At 37.7% G+C, this 24,255-nt stretch overlaps 1 protein-coding gene across 23 annotated transcripts in view; it reads left to right on the forward strand.

Moving 5' to 3' along the window:
- ANKHD1 (ankyrin repeat and KH domain containing 1) overlaps positions 1-24,255 on the forward strand; it is a 139,619-nt gene that overhangs the window by 39,176 nt on the left and 76,188 nt on the right. For 22 of the 23 annotated variants that reach the window (XR_012414166.1, XR_012414167.1, XR_012414168.1 and 19 more), the window contains exons 6-10: positions 3,856-4,089; positions 7,881-7,975; positions 12,261-12,498; positions 13,068-13,259; positions 18,561-18,670. Coding sequence is in view for 19 of the 23 variants with exons in the window: in XM_065546871.1 (XP_065402943.1) it covers positions 3,856-4,089; positions 7,881-7,975; positions 12,261-12,498; positions 13,068-13,259; positions 18,561-18,670 (869 nt within the window). In the remaining 4 variants the exon portion in view is untranslated. The remainder of the gene's footprint in view (positions 1-3,855; positions 4,090-7,880; positions 7,976-12,260; positions 12,499-13,067; positions 13,260-18,560; positions 18,671-24,255) is intronic. The other variant, XM_065546884.2, reaches the window with a different exon arrangement.

Below are 24,255 nucleotides of genomic sequence, written 5' to 3' on the forward strand. Positions count from 1 at the left end.
GCTCACTGCAAGCTCCGCCTCCTGGGTTTAGGCCATTCTCCTGCCTCAGCCTCCCGAGTAGCTGGGACTACAGGCGCCCGCCAACTCACCCGGCTAGTTTTTTGTATTTTTTTTAGTAGAGACAGGGTTTTACCATGTTAGCCAGGATGGTCTCGATCTCCTGACCTCGTGATCCACACGTCTTGGCCTCCCAAAGTGCTGGGATTACAGGCTTGAGCCACTGCGCCCGGCCAATTTGTTCTATAGTAACCATTTTATTATGTATGTGTCTTACAACAACATGTCACGTACCTTATGTATGTAATATATATGGAGGCAAAATTTATAAACTGTATTTCTTATAATTCTTTATCTTCAATACAAAACCCTTTAGATTATAGATAAACCTGAGTGTTTACCCTATAGGGTTTTACATGTTGAGTTTGTGGAATACATTTACTAATAAGATTTTAGAATTTATTTATTTATTTATTTATTTATTTTTGAGTCTCACTCTGTCACCCAGGCTGGAGTGCAGTAGCACGATCTCGGCTAACTGCAACCTCCGCCTCCCGGGTTCAAGAGATTCTCCCACCTTAGCTTCCCAGGTAGCTGGGATTGCAGGCACGTACCTCTACTCCTGGCTAATTTTTTGTACTTTTTTAGTAGAGACGGGGTTTTACCATGTTGGCCAGGCTGGTCTTAAATTCCTGATCTCATGTGATCTGCCCACCTCGGCCTCCCAAAGTGCTGGGATTACAGACGTGAGCCACCAAGCCTGGCTGAGATATTCTTGTATAGCAAGAGTCCCCAACCTTTTTGACACCAGAGACAATTGGAAGACAATTTTTCCACGCATGGGGGAAGGAGAGGGGGATGTTTTCGGGATGAAACTGTTTCACCTTAGATAGTCAATTGTCTCATAGGAGTGTGCCACCTAAATCCCTCGCCCATCATTCATTTGAACTGAGCAGCTTTGTGCATACTATAGTTGGAACCTTTGAAAGTGGCTCCCTGTATTAATTAAATACAGAAAATATCTCTTACATTTACATAAAAGAAAACAGTTAATTTTAGAGCATGTTGGTGAACCACCAGATTGATTTACTTAATTTTTTATCTGATTATGAAAATAATATATGCTAACTATAAGAACATTTGAGAAATGCAGAGAAGTAGGAAGAATAAAAGATAACGCTCCCATAAACTCTGTGGCACAGAAGTCACTGCTATTACTATATTAGTTTAGTTCCTTCCAGTATTTTTGATGTATAAAATTATGTAGTTGAAATTATACCCTATGTGCAATTTTGTTTGACTTCACTTATTTTCTATTTTATTAACTTTTTTTTTTTTTTTGGAGTCTTGCACTGTTGCCCAGGCTGGAGTGCAGTGGCGCAATCTCGGCTCACTGCAAGCTCCGCCTCCCGGGTTCATGCCATTCTCCTGCCTCAGCCTCCCTAGTAGCTGGGACTACAGGCGCCCGCCACTACACCTGGCTAATTTTTTTGTATTTTTAGTAGAGACGGGGTTTCACCATGTTAGCCAGGATGGTCTCGATCTCCCGATCTCGTGATCCGCCTACCTCGGCCTCCCAAAGTGCTGGAATTACAGGCATGAGCCACTGTGCCAAGCCTATTTTATTAACTTTTTAACAAACTTTTTTAAAGGTTACATAATATTTCCTTAAATTGATATACCACCAATTTTAGGGGCAGAGGGCATTAACTGGTTGTGAACAACAGCAAAATATGTTAAATTAAGATGATAAAATAAATTGCTTTGTTCTGGTTAACAGTATTATGCTATATACACACTCCTTTGAAAAATACTCTAAAAAGAGGATGCCGCCATCAAGGAAGTTTTAAATTTCTCCTTGAGGATTCTTGGTGATCATCAAATTCAGTTGTTTTTAAGGTTGTTTTCTGTCAAATAACGCTAACTTCAAGCCAAACAGTTTATGGAAGCACAGATATAATATTACACAGATAAAAGAGGAGTTGATCTAAAGTAGAGATAGTTGGGGGCTTTAATTTCTGGAACCTAGGTCTCCCCATCTTCTGTGCTGAGGAACTTTTTGGAAGCGGGGGTTTCTAAAGTTCTTTGGAAGACATTTTGAAAACCACCATATTGTTATCAGTACCTTTATTTTTAAAAAGTAGGTGAACATTTTTAGAGAGAAAAGGGCTTGACTGAGATGAAGTCCCCCTGTCTTTTTTTTTTTTTTCCTTAGGTGAAATAGATACACTATGTAGAAGGAAGGGATTATTATATACAATGCAGTAAGCACATGTTCTTTGATGGGCTGCTCTGTACACTCTCCATGTGGCCATTTAAGACGTTCTTCTCAAATCCCACACATACCCCTCCTCACTTCCACTGATTGCCTTAACTCATACTTCATACTTCATTGGGAAAATAGAAATTTCCGGAAGGAAATTGCATCATCTTCTCACCAATAATTTCTAGTCAATGAACATATTTTAATTAGTTCATTCATTTTGTTCAGTAGGTTGCACCTACTGCCTGCATGTCAGAATCGCTTAAGAGAGCTGGTTAAAAATACAGGTTCTCAGGAGTCTTCCTTCTGTACTGCAAAGCAGTCAGTCTCAGGAGAGACCAGGGGTGATAAACCATAGCTCTGTATTGCAGCTCTCTGAGGGGATGTGGTCACTATTCTAGTCACCTGCTTTTACTTAATGCATTTTGTTTGATGTCAGATGTCCTTTCTGCCTTTAGGAATCCTACTTAACTTTTGAGGCCCAGTCCAAATGTAGCTGCTGATGCTTTTTTAAAAAACAAACAAAAAATTCCAGTTTTTTGAGATATAATTCATATAGCATAAAATTCACTTGATTTAAGTATACAATAATGATTTTTAGTAAATTTATAGTTGTACAATCATCAGTACAATCTAATTGTAGAATATTCCCATCACCACAGAAAGATCTCTATGCCCATTTGGAGTCACCTCAATTATTCAGACAACTATTAATCTACTTTCTGTCTCTACAGATTTACTTTTCTGGATATTTTATATTGTCCAGATCTTTATAATATATAGTCTTTTGTACTGGGCTTTCCGGAAAGTCTTTGTATTGGGCTCAAGTGATCCTCCCACCACCTGCCTCTAGAGTAGCAGGGACTACAGGGGTATGCCACCATGCCTGGCTCAGTTTTTTTTAGTATAGATACTGTGTTGCTCAGGCTGGTCTCAGACTCCCTGGGTTCAAGCAATCCTTCCACCTTGGCCTCCCAAAGTGCTGGGATTACAGGTGTGAGCCATCGTACCTGGCCAGAAAATCATTTAATTAGTAAGAAAATTGGCCGGGCACAGTGTAATTGGCATAATTGGCAGATTATGCCTGTAATCCCAGCACTTTGGGAGGCTGAGGCAGGTGGATTGCCTGATGTCAGGAATTTGAGACCAGCCTGCCAACATGGTGAAACCCTATCTCTACTAAAAATATAAAAATTAGTGGGGCATGGTGGTGGGCACCTGTAATCCCAGCTACTTGGGAGGCTGAGGCAGGAGAATCACTTGAAGCTGGGAAGCGGAGGTTGCAGAGAGCCAAGATCGTGCCATTGCACTCCAGCCTGGGCAACAGAACGAGACACTATCTCAAAAAAAAAAAAAAAAAAAATTAAAGTGATGCTTCTAACCAATGATAATGAAAAAAAGTTGAGATAGTAGTTGTAGTGATTTGTGTAAGGGAATTGAAGAGGTATACGTAGAGTATTAGCATAATCATAATTGTATCTGTTCTGTCATAATTTTATATTTCTTTTTATTATGTTTTTTAAAATCTTTTATTTATTTTTATTTTTTAAATATGTATTCTGCTCATGTATTATATTTCTTTTTCTTCTTTTTAGGAAACACCGCACTAACTTATGCCTGTGCTGGAGGATTTGTTGACATTGTTAAAGTGCTCCTTAATGAAGGTGCAAATATAGAAGATCATAATGAAAATGGACATACTCCCTTAATGGAAGCAGCCAGTGCAGGTCATGTGGAAGTTGCAAGAGTTCTTTTAGATCATGGTGCAGGCATCAACACTCATTCTAATGAATTCAAAGAAAGTGCTCTTACACTTGCATGCTACAAAGGTACTTAATATATGTATGAATATTTATAATGTTTTTCATAACCACTTTGATTATTTGAGTATTGAGTATTTGAGTTACTTTATGTTGCTTATGTTTTCCCTGTGCTATAAAATTATCTAGTTTATAAGAAATTATATAGAAGATCTATTTTAGTCTGTATCGCCTATAATATAGTTTTCTAGTGTATGTTTATTATTTTAATTCATATTACTACTTAGCTTAGATTTAGAGGGTTTCCATTATTTGCTAAGTTTTATTTTATATGATTTTTCCATGTTTATTTAAAAAATAGTACATGCCGGCCGGGCGCGGTGGCTCAAGCCTGTAATCCCTGCACTTTGGGAGGCCAAGATGGGCAGATCACGAGGTCAGAAGATCGAGACTCTCCTGGCTAACATGGTGAAACCCTGTCTCTACTAAAAAATACGAAAAACTAGCCGGGCGCGGTGGTGGGTGCCTGTAGTCCTGGCTACTCAGGAGGCTGAGGCAGGAGAATGGTGTAAACCTGGGAGGCGGAGCTTGCAGTGAGCTGAGATCTGGCCACTGCACTCCAGCCTGGGCGACAGAGCGAGACTCCGTCTCAAAAAAAAAAAAAAAAAAAAAAGTACATGCCAAAGTAATAATACACACAATACTGAAAACCTGAAAAACACAGAGTAACACAAAGAAAAGAAATTTTTTTTTTTTTGAGACAGAATGTCGCTCTGTTACCCAAGCTGGAGTGCAGTGGCGCGATCTCAGCCCACTGCAACCTCTGCCTCCCGGACTCAAGTGATTCTCGTGCCTCGGCCTCCCAAGTAGCTGGGACTACAGGCATGCACCACCATACCTGGCTAATTTTTGTATTTTTAGTAGAGACAGAGTTTCACTATGTTGGCCAGGCTGGTCTTGAACAGTAATCCTCCTGCCTTAGCCTCCCAAAGTGCTGGGATTACAGCCGTGAGCCACCACACCCAGCTAAAGAAAATAAATTTTAAAATGACATGTGATGCTACCATCTAAAGATAAAAAAGCATGTAAACAATACTTTAGTGTATACATTTCCAATTTGTTTTTAAGTATGTTTATAAACAAACATATATATATATTTTAAACAAAACAGTTATACGCTAACAGTTTTATAATCTACTTATTTTATTTAGCACTACATCATGGACATTTTTCATCTCAATAAATATTCTTTATTTTTTATTTTTCATTTATTATTATTTTTTTTTTGAGACGGAGTTTGACTCTTGTTGCCCAGGCTGGAGTGCAATGGTGCGATCTTGGCTCACTGCAACTTCCACCTCCTGGGTTCAAGTGATTCTTCTATCTCAGCCTCCCGAGTAGCTGGTATTACAGGTGCATGCCACCATGTCTGGCTAATTTTTGTATTTTTAGTAGAGACAGGGTTTCATCATATTGGTCAGTCTGGTCTCCTGGCCTCAAATGATCCACCTGCCTTGGCCTCCTAAAGTGCCAGGGTTATAGGCGTGAACCACCATGCCTGGCTTATTTTTTATTATTTATAGAGACAGAGTTTTCCTCTGTCACACAGGATGGAGTGCAGTGTCACTGTCATAACTCACTGCAGCCTCAAACTCCTGGGTTCTAGCTATCCTCCTGCCTCAGCCTCCTGAATAGCTAGGATTACAGACTCACACCACCATACCCAGCTAATTTTATTTTTATTTTTTTGTAGAGATGGAAGTCTCACTATGTTGCCCAGGCTGGTCTCAACCTCCAGGCCTCAAGTGATCTTCCTACCTCAGACTCCCAAAATGTTAGGATTACAGGTGTAAGCCACCATGCCTGGGCTCAATAGATATTCTTACAATGTAACTTTTGATGGTTATATACTATTTCACTATTTCATTTAGGATTAAAATTGGTTGCATATGTCACAAAATCTAAATTAATGATTTGAGCGAAAGAGAAATCCAAGGGTAAGCCATTTAGGGCTAGTATGGCAGTTCTATTGTCATCAAGAGCTCATAATTCTATTTTTCTGCTCTACTATCCTAGTATGTGGTTTGTATCCTCATGGTTACAATAAACCTATAAACCAAGATGATAGCTAGGACCCCAGCAGTTCACATTCTAGGAAAGACGTTAAGGGCAAAATAAGGAGTGCCTCTCAATTTAGTAACTCCCTTTAAAGAGTATTCCTAGGTGTGCAGCCTTGTAACTACCACTTACATCTCATTGGCTACACATAGCTGCAAGAGGGGCGGAGAAATATAGTCTTCTAGTCAGGTATGTTGCTCCCCAGATGAAATTGGAGTTCTGTTACTAAAAAAGAATAAGAGAACGCTGGGTGCAGTAGCTCACACCTATAATCCCAGCACTTTGGGAGACTGAGGCAGGAGGATCTCTTGAGGCCTAGATCAGTCCTAGCTACTCGTGTAGCTGAGGTGGACGGATCCCTTAAGCTTTGGAGTTCAAGGCTGCAGTGAGCTATGATCATGCCACTGCACTATAGCCTGGGCAACAGAGACCTCATTTCTAAAAGTGAGAAAGAATAAGAGAATGGAGATTACATAGGGAACTAGCAGTCTGCCAAATACATCAAATAGATGTACCATAATTGCCTATTTTTGGACACTTAAATTGTTCCCAGGTTTTCACTATTATTAAAAATACTGATAACATCCTTGTGCAGACATTTTTGTGTAATCTCTGATTATTTCCTTAGGATAAATTCCTGGAAGTGGAATTTCTGGGTCAAAGGGTATGGATATTTTTAAGGGTTTTGCTACATATTGCCAAATTGCCTTCTAGAAAGGTTCAAGCAATTTATACTCCCTCTGACAATGTTTGAGTGTGCCCTGGTCGGGCGCGGTGGCTCACGCCTGTAATCCCAGCACTTTGGGAGGCTGAGGTGGGCGGATCACAAGGTCAGGAGATCGAGACCATGGTGAAACCCCGTCTCTACTAAAAATAGAAAAAATTAGCAGGGCGCAGTGGCAGGCGCCTGTAGTCCCAGCTACTCGGGAGGCTGAGGCAGGAGAATGGCGTGAACCCGGGAGGCGGAGCTTGCAGTGAGCCGAGATTGCGCCACTGCACTCCAGCCTGGGCGACAGAGTGAGACTCCGTCTCAAAAAAAAAAAAAAAGAGAGTGCCTTTTGCCCCACCCTACACCCTCACCAACACTGGGTATTATCATTCTTTTTAATATTTGCCATTTTGATAGTAAAAAAATGGTGTCTTGTTTTAATTTGCATTTCTTTAATAGGAAGGTTTAATATTGTTTTCATCGGTTTAATATTCACCTGCATTTCTTTGCTGAATTATCATTTCATATCCGTCACCCATTCTTCTGGAGTGTTTGTCATTTTCTTATTGACTATCAAGGCTTTTTATATATTCACTGTATCAAGAGGATTGGAATTATTTTAAATGGAGTTTTCTGTGCCTGCTTATTGCTACAGTGGGTTTATGGTTATTTTAAAGCTGTTTTTCTGGAATATATGATCCAAAGATACTTTACTTGGCTTTCTATTTGATCTCAATGTTTTGATTAGATAAATAATTTATGTATATTCAACCAAGGTAAAAGCATTATTGCTTTACTTAACTTGAATTATGTGCCTTGGACTAATTCAGTCTTTAAAGCCTAGATAATAAGACCATGAAAAAAGCCTATATATTGCTTTGAATGGGCTTTGTAAAACTGTTACTGATTTATTTATTGAATGCAAAATAAGTTCTCAAATTCCTGTATAGACATCTGAAGAAAAAGATTCCATACATTAATATTTAAATATTAAACTGATAGTTCTTTTAAAATTTTTGTTCCGTTTTTCAAGGCCATTTGGATATGGTTCGCTTTCTGCTTGAAGCTGGTGCAGATCAAGAGCACAAAACAGATGAGATGCACACTGCCTTGATGGAGGCCTGCATGGTAATTTTAAATTATAGTCACTTGAGATTTTATGGGAAGAAAAGGTCGTGTTTAAGCCTTTAAGAGTTATTAATTGGGCCGGGCGCGGTGGCTCAAGCCTGTAATCCCAGCACTTTGGGAGGCCGAGACGGGCGGATCACAAGGTCAGGAGACCATCCTGGCTAACACGGTGAAACCCCGTCTCTACTAAAAAATACAAAAAACTAGCCGGGCGAGGTGGTGGGCGCCTGTAGTCCCAGCTACTCGGGAGGCTGAGGTAGGAGAATTGCGTGAACCCGGGAGGCGGAGCTTGCAGTGAGCTGAGATCCGGCCACTGCACACCAGCCTGGGCGACAGAGTGAGACTCCGTCTCAAAAAAAAAAAAAAAAAAAAAAAAAGAAGAGTTACTAATTGCCGAGTGCGGTGGCTCACGCCTGTAATCGCAGCACTTTGGGAGGCCGAGTCAGGCAGATCACATGGTCAGGAGTTCGAGACCAGTCTGGCCAATATGGTGAAACCCCATCTCTACTAAAACTACAAAAATTAGCCAGGCATGGGGCAGGCGCCTGTAGTCCTGACTACTCGGGAGGCTGAGGCAGGAGTATTGCTTGAACCCGAGAGATGAAGGTTGTAGTGAGCAGAGATTGTGCCGCTGCACTCCAGCCTGGGCGGCAGAGTGAGACTCCGTCTCAAAAAAAAAAAAAAAAAGTTATTAATTGGTGTTGGGTTTATATAATTTCTTGATGCTAAATTAAACACACTTAATGCTTGAATGGCTCTGCTTTTGGAATGCTTTTGGAATATAACAAAGTATTTGACCTTAGGGATATTATTGATAAAACTCTAATTCTGGAGATAGTAGACATAGTTCTAGTGTTTTTACAGTTTCATATTAAAATCTTAAATAGCAAATTGACCTCAAAATATATTGACTCAAACTGTATGGATAGCCTATAAAACATTTAACTGTGTTTTTTAAAGGATAATCGAGAATCATATTTTTAATACACAATTCTCTGTGTCACAGAGAATAATCACCTTTAATGCTGTCAATCCAGAAATCCTTTTTCTACTTCTGTAAGCACATACATATATCATGCATATATGCATATCTAAAAGAGAATGCAAATACAAAGAAACTCAAAGCATTCTGATAAGTATTTAAGACAGATTTAATGGCAAGAAAATTACCTGGAAGTACAAATGCGTTTTTCAGATGTGATTAAATAAGCTCATCATTACACATGTTAATTTCTATTTTGTTGACTATTGCTGTTTAACAAATCACTTAAAACACAATGGCTTAATGCAGCAGCCACATATTACCTCTATCTTTTTTTTTTTTTTTTTTTTGAGACAGAGTCTTGCTCTGTTGCTCAGGTTGGAGTGCAATGGTGTAATCTTAGCTCACTGCAACCTGCCTCCCAGGTTCAAGTGATTCTCGTGCCTCAGCCTTCCAAGTAGGTTCAAGTGATTCTCATGCCTCAGCTTTCCAAGCCTCCCACCTGTATCTTACACTATTTCATGTATCATATGATTCTATGGGTTGATTAGGTGGTTTTTCTGTTGGTCTCTCCCTCTCTCTGTCTTTTTTTTGAAGCCAGTCTTTCACTCTGTTGCCCAGGCTAGAGTGCAGTGGCACCGTCATGGCTCATTACAGCCTGTACCTCCTGTACTCAAGCAGTCCTCTCGCCTCAGCTTCCCAAGTACCTGAGACTAGAGGGGCACATCACCATGCCCAGCTAACTTTTACATTTTTTGTAGAGATAGCGTCTCACTATGTTGCCTAGACTTTAAGAAAAAAGTTTTATTTATTTATTTATTTTTTACAATTCCCCTCTTAATATATGTACACAATATATGTTAGCAGAATCTATCAAAAAAATATTCAAAAATTTGGCTGGATGTGGTGGCTCATGCCTGTATTCCTAGCACCTTGAGAGGGTGAGGCGGATGGATCACTTGAAGCCAGGACTTCAAGACCAGCCTGGCCAACATGGTGAAACCCCATCTCTACTAAAAATACAAAAATTAGCCAGGCGTGGTAGTGTGCACCTGTAATTCCAGCTATTTAGGAGGCTGAGACACAAGAATCACTTGAACCTGAGAGGTGGAGGTTGCAGTGAGCTGAGATCACACCACTGCACTCCAACCTGGGTGACAGAGTGAGACTCTGTCTCAAAAAAAAAAAAAAAAAAAAAAATCAAGTAAATTCAAGTAAAATAATTTATTGAGAGCTTAGAGGAGATAGGCACAATAGCAGTTCCTTGATCTGTAGACATTTATAAATCCTTATTTTCTTTTCAATTAGAAATGCATTTCAACTACCAGATAACTCAGTATAGTAATTTGGTTAAAATATTTTATTTTACATGTATTCGAAGTATTAGTAAAACTAAAATTTTAATGTGAGGTCATCTGTTTTTGGCATTATATCAAAAGTGGTTAAGGCTGGGCTAGTCATTTAGTTAAGTATAATAAAAGTCTTGATGGATATTGAAATTTAACAATCAAGGTTTATTTATTTATTTATTTCTAAGACGGAGTCTCGCTTTGTCGCCCAGGCTGGAGTGCAGTGGCCGGATCTCAACTCACTGCAAGCTCCGCCTCCCGGGTTTACGCCATTCTCCTGCCTCAGCCTCCGGAGTAGCTGGGACTACAGGCGCCCACCACCTCGCCCGGCTAGTTTTTTGTATTTTTTTTAGTAGAGACGGGGTTTCACCGTGTTAGCCAGGATGGTCTCAGCCTCCCAAAGTGCTGGGATTACAGGCTTGAGCCACCGCGCCCGGCCTAAGGTTTCTTTATTTAATTCTTTTTTGTTTTTGAGACAGGGTCTCTGTCATTCAGGCTGGAGTGCGGTGGCGTGATCTTGGCTCACTGCAACCTCTGCCTCCTATGCTCGAGTAGTCCTCCTGCCTCAGCCTCCCAAGTAGCAGGGACTACCGGCGCATACCACTATGCTTGGCTGATTTTTGTATTTTTTGTAGGAACATGGTTTCACCCTGTTGCCCAGGGTGGTCTCGCACATCTGGGCTCAAGCTAGGTGTGAGCCACCATACCCAGCCTTATTTCTTTAATAAAAGAACTACTAAACCTTATTTTTCTTTTTCTTTCTTTTTCTTTTTTTCTTTTTTTTTTTTTTTTTTGAGACGGAGTTTTGCTCTTGTTGCCCAGGCTGGAGTGCAGTGGTGCTATCTGGACTCACCACAACCTCTGCCTCCTGAGTTCAAGTGATTCTCTGTTTTGGCCTCCCGAGTAGCTGGGATTACAGGCATGTACCACCACACCCGGCTAATTTTTTATTTTTAATAGAGACAGGGTTTCTCCATGTTAGTCAGACTGGTCTCACATTCCCGACCTCAGGTGATCCACCCGCCTCGGCCTCCCAAAGTGCTGGGATTACAGGCGTGAGCCACCATGCCCAGCCTAAACCTTATTTTTCTACTCAGTATTTATTTTTCATTAGCAACATTATGGTCATTTTTGAAATATAGTACAATATAGCCTCTGACTTTATGTGTCACAACAAGCTTTAAGACCTACATAAATTTTGCCATTAAAATTTTGAAATTAAAGAAGGGTATTTATGGTGATAGGTAGAATTGATACCCACCATAAGAGTATTTTATTGTTAATTGCCTTATTATCTATGCAGATAGGCCATGGTAAAAATTTTTACAAATGAGTATCTTTATTTTTACATCATTGCAAAATCTTTGCCTCATTGCAACAAGGTGTTGTGATTAGGAAAAATATAGGATAGTATCAATCCAGAGACATTTATGTTGGTGACATAATCCCAAGTGGTAATGACTTCACATAATTTGTTGTGTTATTTTTTGGCATACTTTTGTTTCTGAAATAGATGTAATACAGTTTCTACATTTGAATATGACACCTGAGTTTGAGGGTATGACTATATTTGACCTGGCAGTGGTATAACCTAGTTATAGTTATTTTGAGGTAGCATTGACTATAGATTTCACAGTTTTTTGAACTTCAAAAAATGGAAATTTACAATTATTTGGATTTGTGACTGTTATGTCACCAAATCTCATTCTTTTGGAGAATTTTGGGCTTGCTCAAAAGTTGGTTAAAATAATTTGAAAATTACTTAAAAACAATATTGATGAACTTTTGATAAGGCTCAGATGAGCATGATATTATATAGGCTGTCTATGCTGAATCTTCTAATCTTGTCTTTTTTCTTCCTATCTTTTCCCAATCTCTTGCTTTCTTCTCTCCCACTTAAAAAAATCTCAAAACAAAAAATTTATCTTCTTTCTTTACATCTGAAAATCTGTAGGATGGACATGTAGAGGTGGCACGTTTGCTTTTGGATAGTGGTGCTCAAGTGAACATGCCTGCAGATTCATTTGAATCTCCATTGACGCTAGCCGCCTGTGGAGGACATGTTGAATTGGCAGCTCTACTTATTGAAAGGGGAGCAAATCTTGAAGAAGTTAATGATGAAGGATACACTCCCTTGATGGAAGCTGCCCGGGAAGGACATGAAGAAATGGTGGCACTACTTTTAGCACAAGGTAAAGCAATTTTACTTTTTTGTTTTTGTTTTTTTTTTTTGAGACGGAATCTCCCTCGGTCGCCCGGGCTGGAGTGCAGGGCTGGAGTGCAGTGGCGGGATCTCAGCTCACTGCAAGCTCCGCCTCCCGGGTTTACGCCATTCTCCTACCTCAGCCTCCCGAGTAGCTGGGACTACAGGCGCCCGCCACCTCGCTGGGCTAGTTTTTTGTATTTTTTAGTAGAGACGGGGTTTCACCGTGTTAGCCAGGATGGTCTGGATCTCCTGACCTCGTGATCCGCCCGTCTCGGCCTCCCAAAGTGCTGGGACTACAGGCTTGAGCCACCTCGCCTGGCCGCAGTTTTACTTCTTTTAGAAAAATCAGTTTTCTTTGGATGTTTTGTGTTAGTACTGGTGAAGTTTACTACAACTAGCATGCATATATATATATATTGCATTGATGATAAATTCTGAACACCCTGGAGGAAACCACAGAAGCAGAGAAAACAGATGATTATCACAATTCAGAAAAATAATATCTTTATTGTAAGTCTCTTACAACTAGTTTTATCTGTTTTTATACTTTCTTAGGAGCAAATATAAATGCCCAGACAGAAGAAACTCAAGAAACTGCTCTTACTTTGGCTTGCTGTGGAGGATTTTCTGAAGTTGCAGACTTTCTTATTAAGGCAGGGGCTGATATAGAGCTTGGCTGCTCCACACCTCTGATGGAGGCATCTCAGGAGGGACACCTGGAATTGGTTAAATATTTGCTGGCTTCTGGTATGTGGCTTTAAAATGCCTTATTGCACAGAAAGACAAATACAAATAATAGTTTATTTATATGTGGAATCTAAAAACATTGAGCTCATAGTAGATAACAGAATGGTGGTTACCAGAGTGTGGGGATGAAGGTGGGAGGAGGGTACACAAGGAGAGGGGAAATGTTGATCAAAGGGTGCAAAGTTTCACTTAGATAGGTGGAATAAGTTTTAATGATATATTGCATAGCAAGGTGACTATAGTTAACAATAATGTATATCTCAAAATTGCTAAGAGATTTAAATGTTCTCACCACAAGTATGTGAGGTGATGAATATGTTAATCATGCTTGATCTAATCATTCCACAACATATACATATAACATCACATTGTACCCCATAAATATATACAATTATTATTTGTCAATTAAAAATAAAATAAAATTAAATAATTAAAAATACCATTTAGAAAAAGACTTATATTGCTTTGTTAACTTTAACAATTAACTGTTAACTTTTTCATTTCTATAAAAGTTGAAAGACAGCTCCATAATTTAATTGATCTTAGACTCCTAAATCTCTAAAACTCATTTTTAAAAAGATTTCATACTGTTATTAATGTTTGTGTAGTGACCATAATGTATCTCATTCACCTTCTTTCTCCCTCTAATTGTTTGTGGCTTGTTGAAGGGAGATGTTAGTTTCTCCTAGTCTCTGTTAAGAAGAGGTGAGGATGATGACATATTGAGGGTATAATTTGGTACCTTTAAGTCTGTTCATTTCTTGACATTTCTAAGTCATCTGAAAAAAGTGGGAATTAATTTGTTTTTGCAGAGTACTAATTTTAAAAATATTTGTGCTTTATTGTTAAGCTGTGGTAAGCAATAAGTACTTTTACATAGAATATTTGTAGTTTTATATAACATACTAAAAAAAATTAGTCCCAACAGATGTAAATATATTATTTGAAAATAATATCAGATTTTTCTTTTTTTCCAGGTCTGATACATTATTTGATACAAATTTGATATATAGAAAAGTTAATATGTAAAAGAAAATATTTAGCAAAATTTTATTCATCCTTTTGGGCTTTCATTGTTAACATTAATTTTAATATAGCTGAACCTCAAGTTTTCCTTTGAATTATTATTGAAATAATTTATTAAACCAGAATTTTTTTTTTTTTTTTTTTTTTTGAGACAGAGTCGTGCTTTGTCACCCAGGCTGGAGTGTAGCGGTGTGAGTATGTTCCACTGCAACCTCAACCTTCTGGGCTCAAGTGATCCTTCAGCCTCAGCCTCCCAAGTAGCTGGGACTATAGGTGTATACCACTATGCCTGGCTAGTTTTTGTATTTTTTATTTTGCTATGTTCCTGAGGCTGGTCTCAAACTCCTGGGTTCAAGCAATCCTTCTGCCCCAGCCTCTCAAAGTGCTGGGATTACAGATGTGTACTACCACACCTGGCCTTTAACCAGGTTATGAATGGTTTGGATGATTTATGGTTTGGACAAACCGACCATAAAAGCTGACTTTTTTCCTGAATCAAATACTGCTAATGACTCTAGTTATTGTATGTATTCAGTCATTTTCCCCCTGTCATTTTTAGTAACTGTGTCCTATTCAAGAGTCTTTCTCTGCTAGTGGTTATCTTTGTGCATTCTTCCCGCATCCCTCTCTTAAGCTAAAGTCATGCTATTGTAACATGTTTTTAAAAGAAGGAATAAATGTTTATTAAGAAATTATTGAATATCAGACATTTTGCTCAGCTTTTGTGTTATCTCTGTTATTTGCCACTGGTTCCTGTGTAATGAGAAATGTTAAACACATTCTTGTAGATGAGGGAACTGATGCACAATGATGTTATATAACTCCCTTTAAGGTAACCAAGCTAACAGGGACAGAGCCAATGTTCATTCAAACTTAGAACTCTTGACATTGTTTTTTCTACTGCATTACCATTGATTTAGCTCCTTTTGCTTATTTGAAGTATGTAGCTCATAGAAACTATCTTAGGGTTTGAGAATCACTTTTATGTGATCACTACCTAAAAGCGTTTTTTCCCCCCCCAGTTTTAAGTGTAATTTATTTACATGAAGTGCTTCTTACAGTGTGGCACTAAAGAAAACTCAAATAAGGCCTACACAATTAAAACAAATTTAACAACTTTTTTGTTACGGCATTTTTTCAAACATAGAGATTGTAGTATTTGAGATCCTGAGAATTCATCACCTAGTTAGTGTTTTAACATGAATGTCTAATTCACGGCCAATCTTATTTCATCTGTACTTCCTCCATATCCCCATTCTTATAAATTATTTTTATTTAAAAGAAACATTTTTAACTTTTTATTTTTAAAATATGAAAATTAATTATTTAAAATGTTACTTTTATAAAAGTGTTAATATTCAGTATTTAAAAGATAATTTTAAAAATAACCACAATATAATTTTCCTACCTAAAAAATTTTAATAAGAGTTTCTTAGCAAATATCCAAGTCATTTTCATATTTCTCTGATAGTTTTATAAATCTGTATGTATGTGTTTAGTGACTTGTTTGAATTAGGATTCAAATAAGATTTATACAATCACTATTAATCAGTATGTCTCTTAAGCCTTTTTTAATCTATGGGCTACATTTCATTTTTCTTATCTTTCTTCTTGCAATTTTTGGTTGAAGAAATAGAATGTTTTTCCATTAGGCTTCCCAGAGTGTGAATGTTCCTGATGATATCGCTATTATTTTGTTTAACTTGTTTTTCTATCCTTTAACTCTTCTGTAAATCAGTAGTTAGATCTAGAGACTTGATTGTATTCAGGTTTGATTCTTTTTTGTTGTTGTTGTTTTTTAATGGGACTACTTCATAGGTGGTATGTGTATACTTTCTTCAGGAGGTAATAAGTATATAGTTGTCTCTCTGAGACATTATTAGCCATTGGTGAGCATTGCTTAGATCCATTAATTCATTAGGGATTACAAAGAGGTGATACTCTTAAGTTCTTTTATTCCTTCGTTTATTCCTTCCTTGAATATCTATAAAGAGAAACTTCCCCTCAACTATTTGCCTGTAAATTAAGTAGAAATCAATATAAGCATGGCAAGAAAGCCTGGGTGTGGTGGCTCACGCCTGTAATCCCAGCATTTTGGGAGGCCAGCGCGGGCGGATCATGACGTCAGGAGATCGAGACCATCCTGGCTAACACCGTGAAACCCCATGTCTACTAAAACATACAAAAAATTAGCCAGGCGTGGTGGTGGGCACCTGTAGTCCTAGCTACTCAGGAGGTTGAGGCAGGAGAATGGCATGAACCTGGGAGGCAGAGCTTCCAGTGAGCTGAGATTGTGCCACTGCACTCCAGTCTGGGTGATAGAGCAAGACTCCGTCTCAAAAAAAAAGAATGGCAAGAAAATGTTTGTCTTTTTTTCCCCCTTTATCTGCCAGTTTCCAAAGTGATGAAGTAGTCCCTTAGCATCCTTCAAAGGTGATCAGTGAAGTGTTTTTTTGTTTGGTTTTGTTTTGAGACAGAGTCACGCTCTGTTACCCAGGCTGGAATGTAGTGGTGTGATTGTGGCTCACTGCAACTTCGAACTCCTGGGCTCAAGGGATCCTCTTGCCATAGCCTTCCAAGTAGCTGGGACTACAGGCATGCACCACTATGCCCTGCTAATTTATTTTTTTATTTTTTGTAGAGATGGTGTCTTGCTTGTTGCCTAGGCTGATCTTGAAGTCTTGGCCTCAAGCAGTCCTCTCACTTTGGCCTCCCAAAGCACTGGGATTACAGGCATAAGCCACTGTGCCTGGCCCTGTTTTTTTGTTTTTTATTTGAACGTCATTTTGAACTTTTGGATTTGAATATATAAGATGGCCTTTACTTCATCGTGGTCATTATTCTTTTTGATGTAAAAATTGTCGGAAGATGCGACAGTTTGAGTATCTTTGATCAATAAGGTTAGCTCCTAAATCGTTTTGACATGACCACATTGCAGTCTCTGATAGTTTCCTTGCTTTCTCATATGGCAAGGTGTTCTGGGTTCGTCTTATACAGTTCCTGCTCCAGCCTTGGGATCACTCATTTTTCTAAGAAGCCCTAATTTCATTTAGTAGTAAATGGTAGAGACCACGATCCAAGCTAGAGATGCTATTTATGCTTAGTCTACAACCATTGTCTCTAGGCTTTAGTTGATCAGGGCTGGGAAATATATATTTTTCTTATAGATTAAATATATCAGGAATTCATTGGTCACCTTCGAAGGATGCTAAGGGACCACCTCAGTACTTCCAATTCAGAACCACAAGCGTTTTTTTTTTTGTTTTGTTTCGTTTTTGAGACAGAGTCTTGCTCTGTTGCCCAGGCTGGAGTGCAGTGGCATGATCTGAGCTCACTGTAACCTCCGCCTACCTGGCTCAAGCAATTCTCCCATCTCAGCCTTCCAAGTAGCTGGGACTACAGGCATGTGCCATCATGCCTGGCTAATTTTTTGTTTGTTTGTTTGTTTTGGTAGAGACAGGGTTTCACCATATTGTCCAGGCTGGTCTCATACTCTTGGGCTCAAGTGATCTGCCCGCCTCAGCCTCAGCCTCAGCCTCCTAAAGTGCAAGGGTTGCAGGTTTGAGCCACCATATCTGGCCAGAACCACAAGATTTTTACTCAAGTTCAACAATCTTATATCTCACCTAAGATTGGGAGTTCAAGACCAGCCTGGCCAACATGGTGAAACCCCATCTCTACTAAAAATACAAAAATTAGCCAAGCGTGGTGGCATGTGCCTGTGATCCCACCTACTTGAGAGGCTCAGCCATGAGACTTGCCTGAACCCAGAAGGCAGAGGTTGCAGCTGCGTTATGCCATTGCACTCCAGCCTGAGTGACAGAGTGAGACTATCTCTCAAAAAAAAAAAAAAAAACTTATATCTGTGTTTTCCCTTAACCATGCCCAAAATTTCTGTTCTCACGAAATAATTGCTCATTTGATTTTTACCACAATATCCATAGAACTGTCTCTGAACACAAACCAAAAGTACCACCAATATGATTTCTGAAAAATGCTTAATATTTTTTGGTTTGGCAGCTCTTTTATTCTTTTGGGTGTATCTTACTAGTGATGTAAGGGCAAATTACTGTGTTTTAAAATCATTTGGTTTAGTTCTTTTTGGTATGACTCAAATTATTTTTATAAAGCATATTTAAAGGAAAACTAGTATACTTAAAATGCATTTTGATATTTTCACATTTTGAATTCTTCAGTTTCACCAGATTGCAAAATTGTGCTATCTAATATAATTTTACAGTTCACAAAGTAAATGTATGCTTTTTTGTTTGCTAGGCGCTAATGTGCATGCTACAACAGCAACAGGAGACACAGCCTTAACCTATGCTTGTGAAAATGGACATACGGATGTTGCAGATGTTTTACTTCAAGCAGGGGCTGATTTAGTAAGATATTTTTAATTTCAAATATTTTTGCATGAATGTTAATATCCATTTATACTTAACATTTAGAAAACACTAAGATCAGTGGTTTGCATACTTTGTATACAGTAACTTAAAAAAAAAAAGCTTGGCTACCTGCTCTAGTTGTTGTATGTATTACATGTATTTGAAAATACTTAATGTTGAACAGGGCATACTGTTTCTTTTCCTAGTAAAACTGCTAGTTTGTTTCTTCCTTTCACTTCACCCGCATTTGACATTTCTGTGCTTTTTAAACTGCCCTCTGTTAGATATATCATAAATTCGATGATGTGTTCACAGAATAGAGTAACAAGTCAAGTCACTTTGAGTGATTTCTTATTATTATTTTAATTGACACATGATAATTGAACATATTAATGGGGTACAGAGCGATATTTCAATACATGTATATAATGTGTAATGATCAAATCAGAGTAATTAGTACATCCATCATCCTTTTGAATGATTTCTGTTGTTTCTCTGATTAGACATTTAAAAACAAAGTTACTGTTGTTAATCATGCTCCTGGTACATTCCTACAAATTCTGTTCTTTTTGTGTTTTCTGTTTTGGCTTTCCAAAATTTCAAATTAGTTGGCAGGTTCATATGTGTAATAATCTATATAAAAATAATATTCCATTTAAGTGTTCATGCCTCTTGCTGAAATGTGTGCTTTGCCTTTTATTTTGTGAGAGTGCTTTAAACCACTTTCTAGAGTTTTTCCCAGAATTCTCTGATATATTTCTTCAAAACCTATGTGTGACGTACATAGCTGTAAATGTTATAGAGAATTAGATTTCTTAGTTTTTCTTACTTAGAAAAAACTATGAAAGTATTGCCTTAAATCATCCAAGTAGATACCTGAGAACATTGTTGGAAAATAATTATTAACCAAAATAAATGTATGCTATGATTGTTATTTATTATCATTTCTACTAATACTAAATATTGTAATGAAAATGCTATCATTCATTCTTATTAATTAGGACTTTCCCTATCAGTTATAATTTCTGGGAGGTATGCTTTTTTGTCTGAGAATTGTGACAGCAATATATGTTAAGTACATCTTAGTCTTTTGACTTCTTTCTATATCTTTTTCCTTTAATAGAGTTACTTTGGGTCATCTGTAAAAATTAGGAATTGAAGTTCTTCATTCAAAATAAAGAAATAGAGTAGAACTTAAAAACTTATATAATATAAACAAAATTTAATACTCTTATCCTCTAAATTCTTACCTGGATTCTCTCTTCCTTGTATTTTCTATGACGAAGTCACTCTCTTAACCTGTTGGGAGTTCTAAAAAATTAAATAGGGCTAGGTGCAGTGGCTCATACCTGTAATCTCAGCACTTTGGGACGCCAAGGCGGGTGGATCACCTGAGGTCAGGCGTTCAAGACCAGCCTGACTAACATAGTGAAACCCTATCTCTACTAAATACAAAAAGTCAGCTGGGTGTGGTGGCACGTGCCTGTAATCCCAGCTACTTGGGAGGCTGAGGCAGAAGAATCACTTGACCCAGGAGGTGGAGGTTGCAGTGAGCCTAGATTGTGCCATTGCACTCTAGCCTGGGCAACAAGAGCAAAAATGCCATCTCAAAAAAATAAATAAATAAATAAATAAATAAATAAATAAATAAATAAATAGGATAAAAGAGGAACTATCTGGTAAAAATATACTCTAATGTATAACAAAACCATACTGATTGTGACCAAGTTAAAAATCTCTTACATTTTTAAATATTTTATTTTTACCATCTTCTGGAATTAGAGTGTTTATTATTTAGTTCCTTAGAAGAACTACTTTAATTGAACAGATAGAACTATTTGAACTTACCATATTTACTTACATTCAAAATGTAAGATTAAAAATGGCTCAGATAGGCCGGGCGCAGTGGCTCACGCATGTAATCCCAGCACTTTGGGAGGCCGAGGCGGGCAGATCACCTGAGGTTAGGAATTTGAGACCAGCCTGGCCAGCATGGTGGCACCCTGTTTCTACTAACAATACAAAATTTAGCCGGGCATGGTGGTGGGCCCCTGTAATCCCAGATACTTGGGAAACTGAGGCAGGAGAATCACTTGGACTCAGGAGGCTTAGGTTGCAGTGAGCTGAGATCGTGCCATTGCACTCCAGCCAGGGCAACAAGAGTGAAACTCGATCTGGAAAAAAAAAAAAAAGGCTCAGATAAATACATATCTTAATTATTCAATACAGAAGTAATGCCATTGTTCTGACATAATTATTCATTTTTTATCTTGCAATCTGTTTTTACATTCATATTTACATGAAATTATAGACACAATATATAATACAGTTGTTTTCTATTTTTTCACTGCGTGTTCTTGTGTTCTGTCATAATCTTTACCATACTGCTATATAGTCTCTATATTTATAACTCTTGCATCATATTCCATCAAGTTGATGAACCATACTCGTTCATTAATTATGGAACTTTTGCTTTTCATTTTTCACTATTACAAATACTGTTAGATTTAATAACTTCGTATGTGTAACTTTTTATCTTTTCTTATTTTGAATTTTTTATATATTGATTGTAAGTTTTAAAAATATATAGGCTCTTCCATGCTTTTGCTATCTATGGACTGATATCTTAATTTTAATATTATTTCTTTTCCTCATTATAAAAAGCAATACTGTTCTTCATATAAAATGTGGAAATGCTGGGCATGTAGTCCTAGCTACCAAGGAGGCAGAGGTGGGAGGATTGCATGAGCCCAGGAGTTAAAGGCTGCAGTGCACAATGATCTTGCCTGTGAATAGCCATTGTATGCCAGCCTGGGCAACATAGTGAGCCCCTTCTCTTAAAAAAATTTTTTAGGAGAAAAGAAAATGTGGAAAGTATGGGAAAGTATAATAATTTTTATATTTAACACCTGTGAATATTTGTGAGTAAAATTTGTGACAGTGAAAAAAATATAAAACCTATGAATAAATTTTATTTCAGGCTTTATTGTAGGCCAGAGGAAAGAAAAGTTCTAGTCAAAAATAGGGAAACCTCAGAGAGTAAAGCAGGCAGATTAGTCCCTGAGTCCTGGGAAAAAGTGACTGGTAATTCTTATTAACTTTATCTTACAAGGCAGTACCATCTTACTTATCCTTCATTCTTTGTTGCTGTCTTCTAACATGTGTTTTGGGCTATAATAATTTCCTCCAGCAGTTGGCAGATAGAGGACTATCCATCCCCCATTGCATGCAGTGGAGATGTATTTCATTCCTGGCATCTCATAGATAATGTTCTCAGTTTAAGTGTACTAATTCTTTTTTTTTTTTTTTTTTCTGATGCGGAGTCTGGCTGTGTTGGCCAGGCTGGAGTGCAGTGGCACTATCTCAGCTCACTGCAACCTTCTCCTCCTGGGTTCAAATGATTCTGCTGCCTTAGCCTCCCGAGTAGCTAGAATTAACAGGTGTGCGCCAAAATTCAACCTAGGCGACAGGGCAAGACTCCGTCTCAAAAACAAAAGCCAAAACAAAAAAAAATGTAGTTTATCACTGACTTTACTCCCTAACCATAAAGTAAGGTCTCTGACCTTTGTTGCTTTTTTTGGACTGTATTCTGCTGACTGAGTGAACTATATTGGGCATTTTCCGAAAATAGTTGAGCAATTGGAAACTAGGTAATTTAGACATGGATACATTAGTACTCTGTAGTTCTTCTTCCTGGAATTTATTTCCTTTTAAATGAGATTTGATATAGACCTCACTTAATAGAAAGAAAAATATCTTAAGGATCAGTTTATTATCTATATTAAATCTTATAAATAGAAAACATAGACCAAGTCCTCTTTTATAAGGTTTTCTTTAAAAAATTTAAACAATATATTGTGTATCTAGACATTTCTGTGTATCCAAAATACATATATATAATATATGTGATATAACATCTTTCCGTGTTCCAGTAGATTTCCCGTTCTTTTTCACAGGTACTCAGTGTTCTGTATAATTTATTAACCATTTATCTACTCATAAACACCTGAATTAACAGTTTTTAAATATTATAAATGGTGCTGCAGTAAATATTGCTAGGCATATTTATGTATCTTTGCTACTTTTGTGAATATATATAATAAGGATACATTCCTAGAAGTGAAATTGCTGGTTATAGGGAAATGTTTGACTAAAATTTTATTGTTTTGGGAGGTCCACATCTGAAATTTTGATAACTATTGTCAAACTGTTCAAAAACGCTGAACCAGTGTACATCTCTGTTAACAGTTGAGCCCTCCTGACTCTCCCACATTCTGACAAACATAAACAGATTTCTTCTTTTTCCCCTCCTTTCTTCCCTCCCTTCTCCCCTCCCACCCTTCTTCCTTCTTCTTCCTTTTTTAAACAGTTTAATTTCCTAATTTCTGATCACAGCCCCTATGTGTGCATTATCTACAAAAATCTTCTTGCCTAGCGCAGTAGCTCAAGTCTGTAATCCCAGCTCTTTGGGAGGCCAAGGTGGGCAGATTGCTTGAGCCCAGGAGTTAAAACCAGCCTGGGCAGCATGGTGAAAACCCATCTCTACCAAAAAACAAAAAAACAAAAATTAGCAGGGTGTGGTTGTGCGTGCCTGTAGTCCCAGCTACTCAGGTGGCTGAGGTGGATTGCTTGAGCCCAGGAAGCGGAGGTTGTAGTAAGCCGAGATTGCATCACTGCGCTCCAGCCGGGGCAATAGAGGGAGACCCTATCTCAAAAAACAAACAAACAAACAAAAAAAACTTACTGTGCTACAACTGGCCCTATTAATTGCTCCCAAAGCTTTGGTGAACTATAGAAAACACAAGAATAAAATTACTTTCTGACAGTATGTGAAGACACCTTTTACAAATAGATTTTTAAAAATCAAATATTTAGTCAGTATCTATTGACTTCATTCTGAAAGACAAGGAGAGTAATATATCTTCCACCATAGAATTTTCATGAGTTATTTAAGTGGATTCAGTTTGTACATTACTAGTCTGTCTTATTATATAGCTTCATGATTCCTGAATTCGTCAACTTGACTTATCTGTTGGCTGGCTAGTATTGGTATTTTGATTTGAATTTATTCTCCCCGCTCAAAAAGGAGGTAATAGGTACTTGCATACTTTAGAATACCATATGTTGTATTTATAAATGAATGTAGCCATGTATGAAATTATTGAATCACTTGTTCTTTCCCCTCAAAATTTTAAACCCACTATATTAGTGTCTTCTGGTACTGAATATTGCCAAAGCCTGCTAGACTATTCTCCATTATATGTAAGTGACTCCTTTTTCTGTCTGGATTATTATCATAAAATTCTTTCATTATACTTAAACATCTATGATTTCATCAGGATGTATCTAGTGTTAATTAGTCTATATTAATTTTTCCTGGGAAACAGTGAATGTTTTCTGCCTGAAGATTTTTGTAAGTCATAGTCTTTAATAAGTTGTCATAGTGTTTTATTTTTTAAATTTTTATTTTTTTTTAGTGGTGACTGTGGGGTGATATTTTCTTTTTTTTAAAGGAAGATTTCTTTCTGCTGTGTTTTTGACTATTTATTTTTCTATTCTGTTAACATCCTTTAAGATATTTA

Source organism: Macaca fascicularis, chromosome 6, assembly GCF_037993035.2.
Source record: "Macaca fascicularis isolate 582-1 chromosome 6, T2T-MFA8v1.1".
NCBI classification, from domain to species: domain Eukaryota; kingdom Metazoa; phylum Chordata; class Mammalia; order Primates; family Cercopithecidae; genus Macaca; species Macaca fascicularis.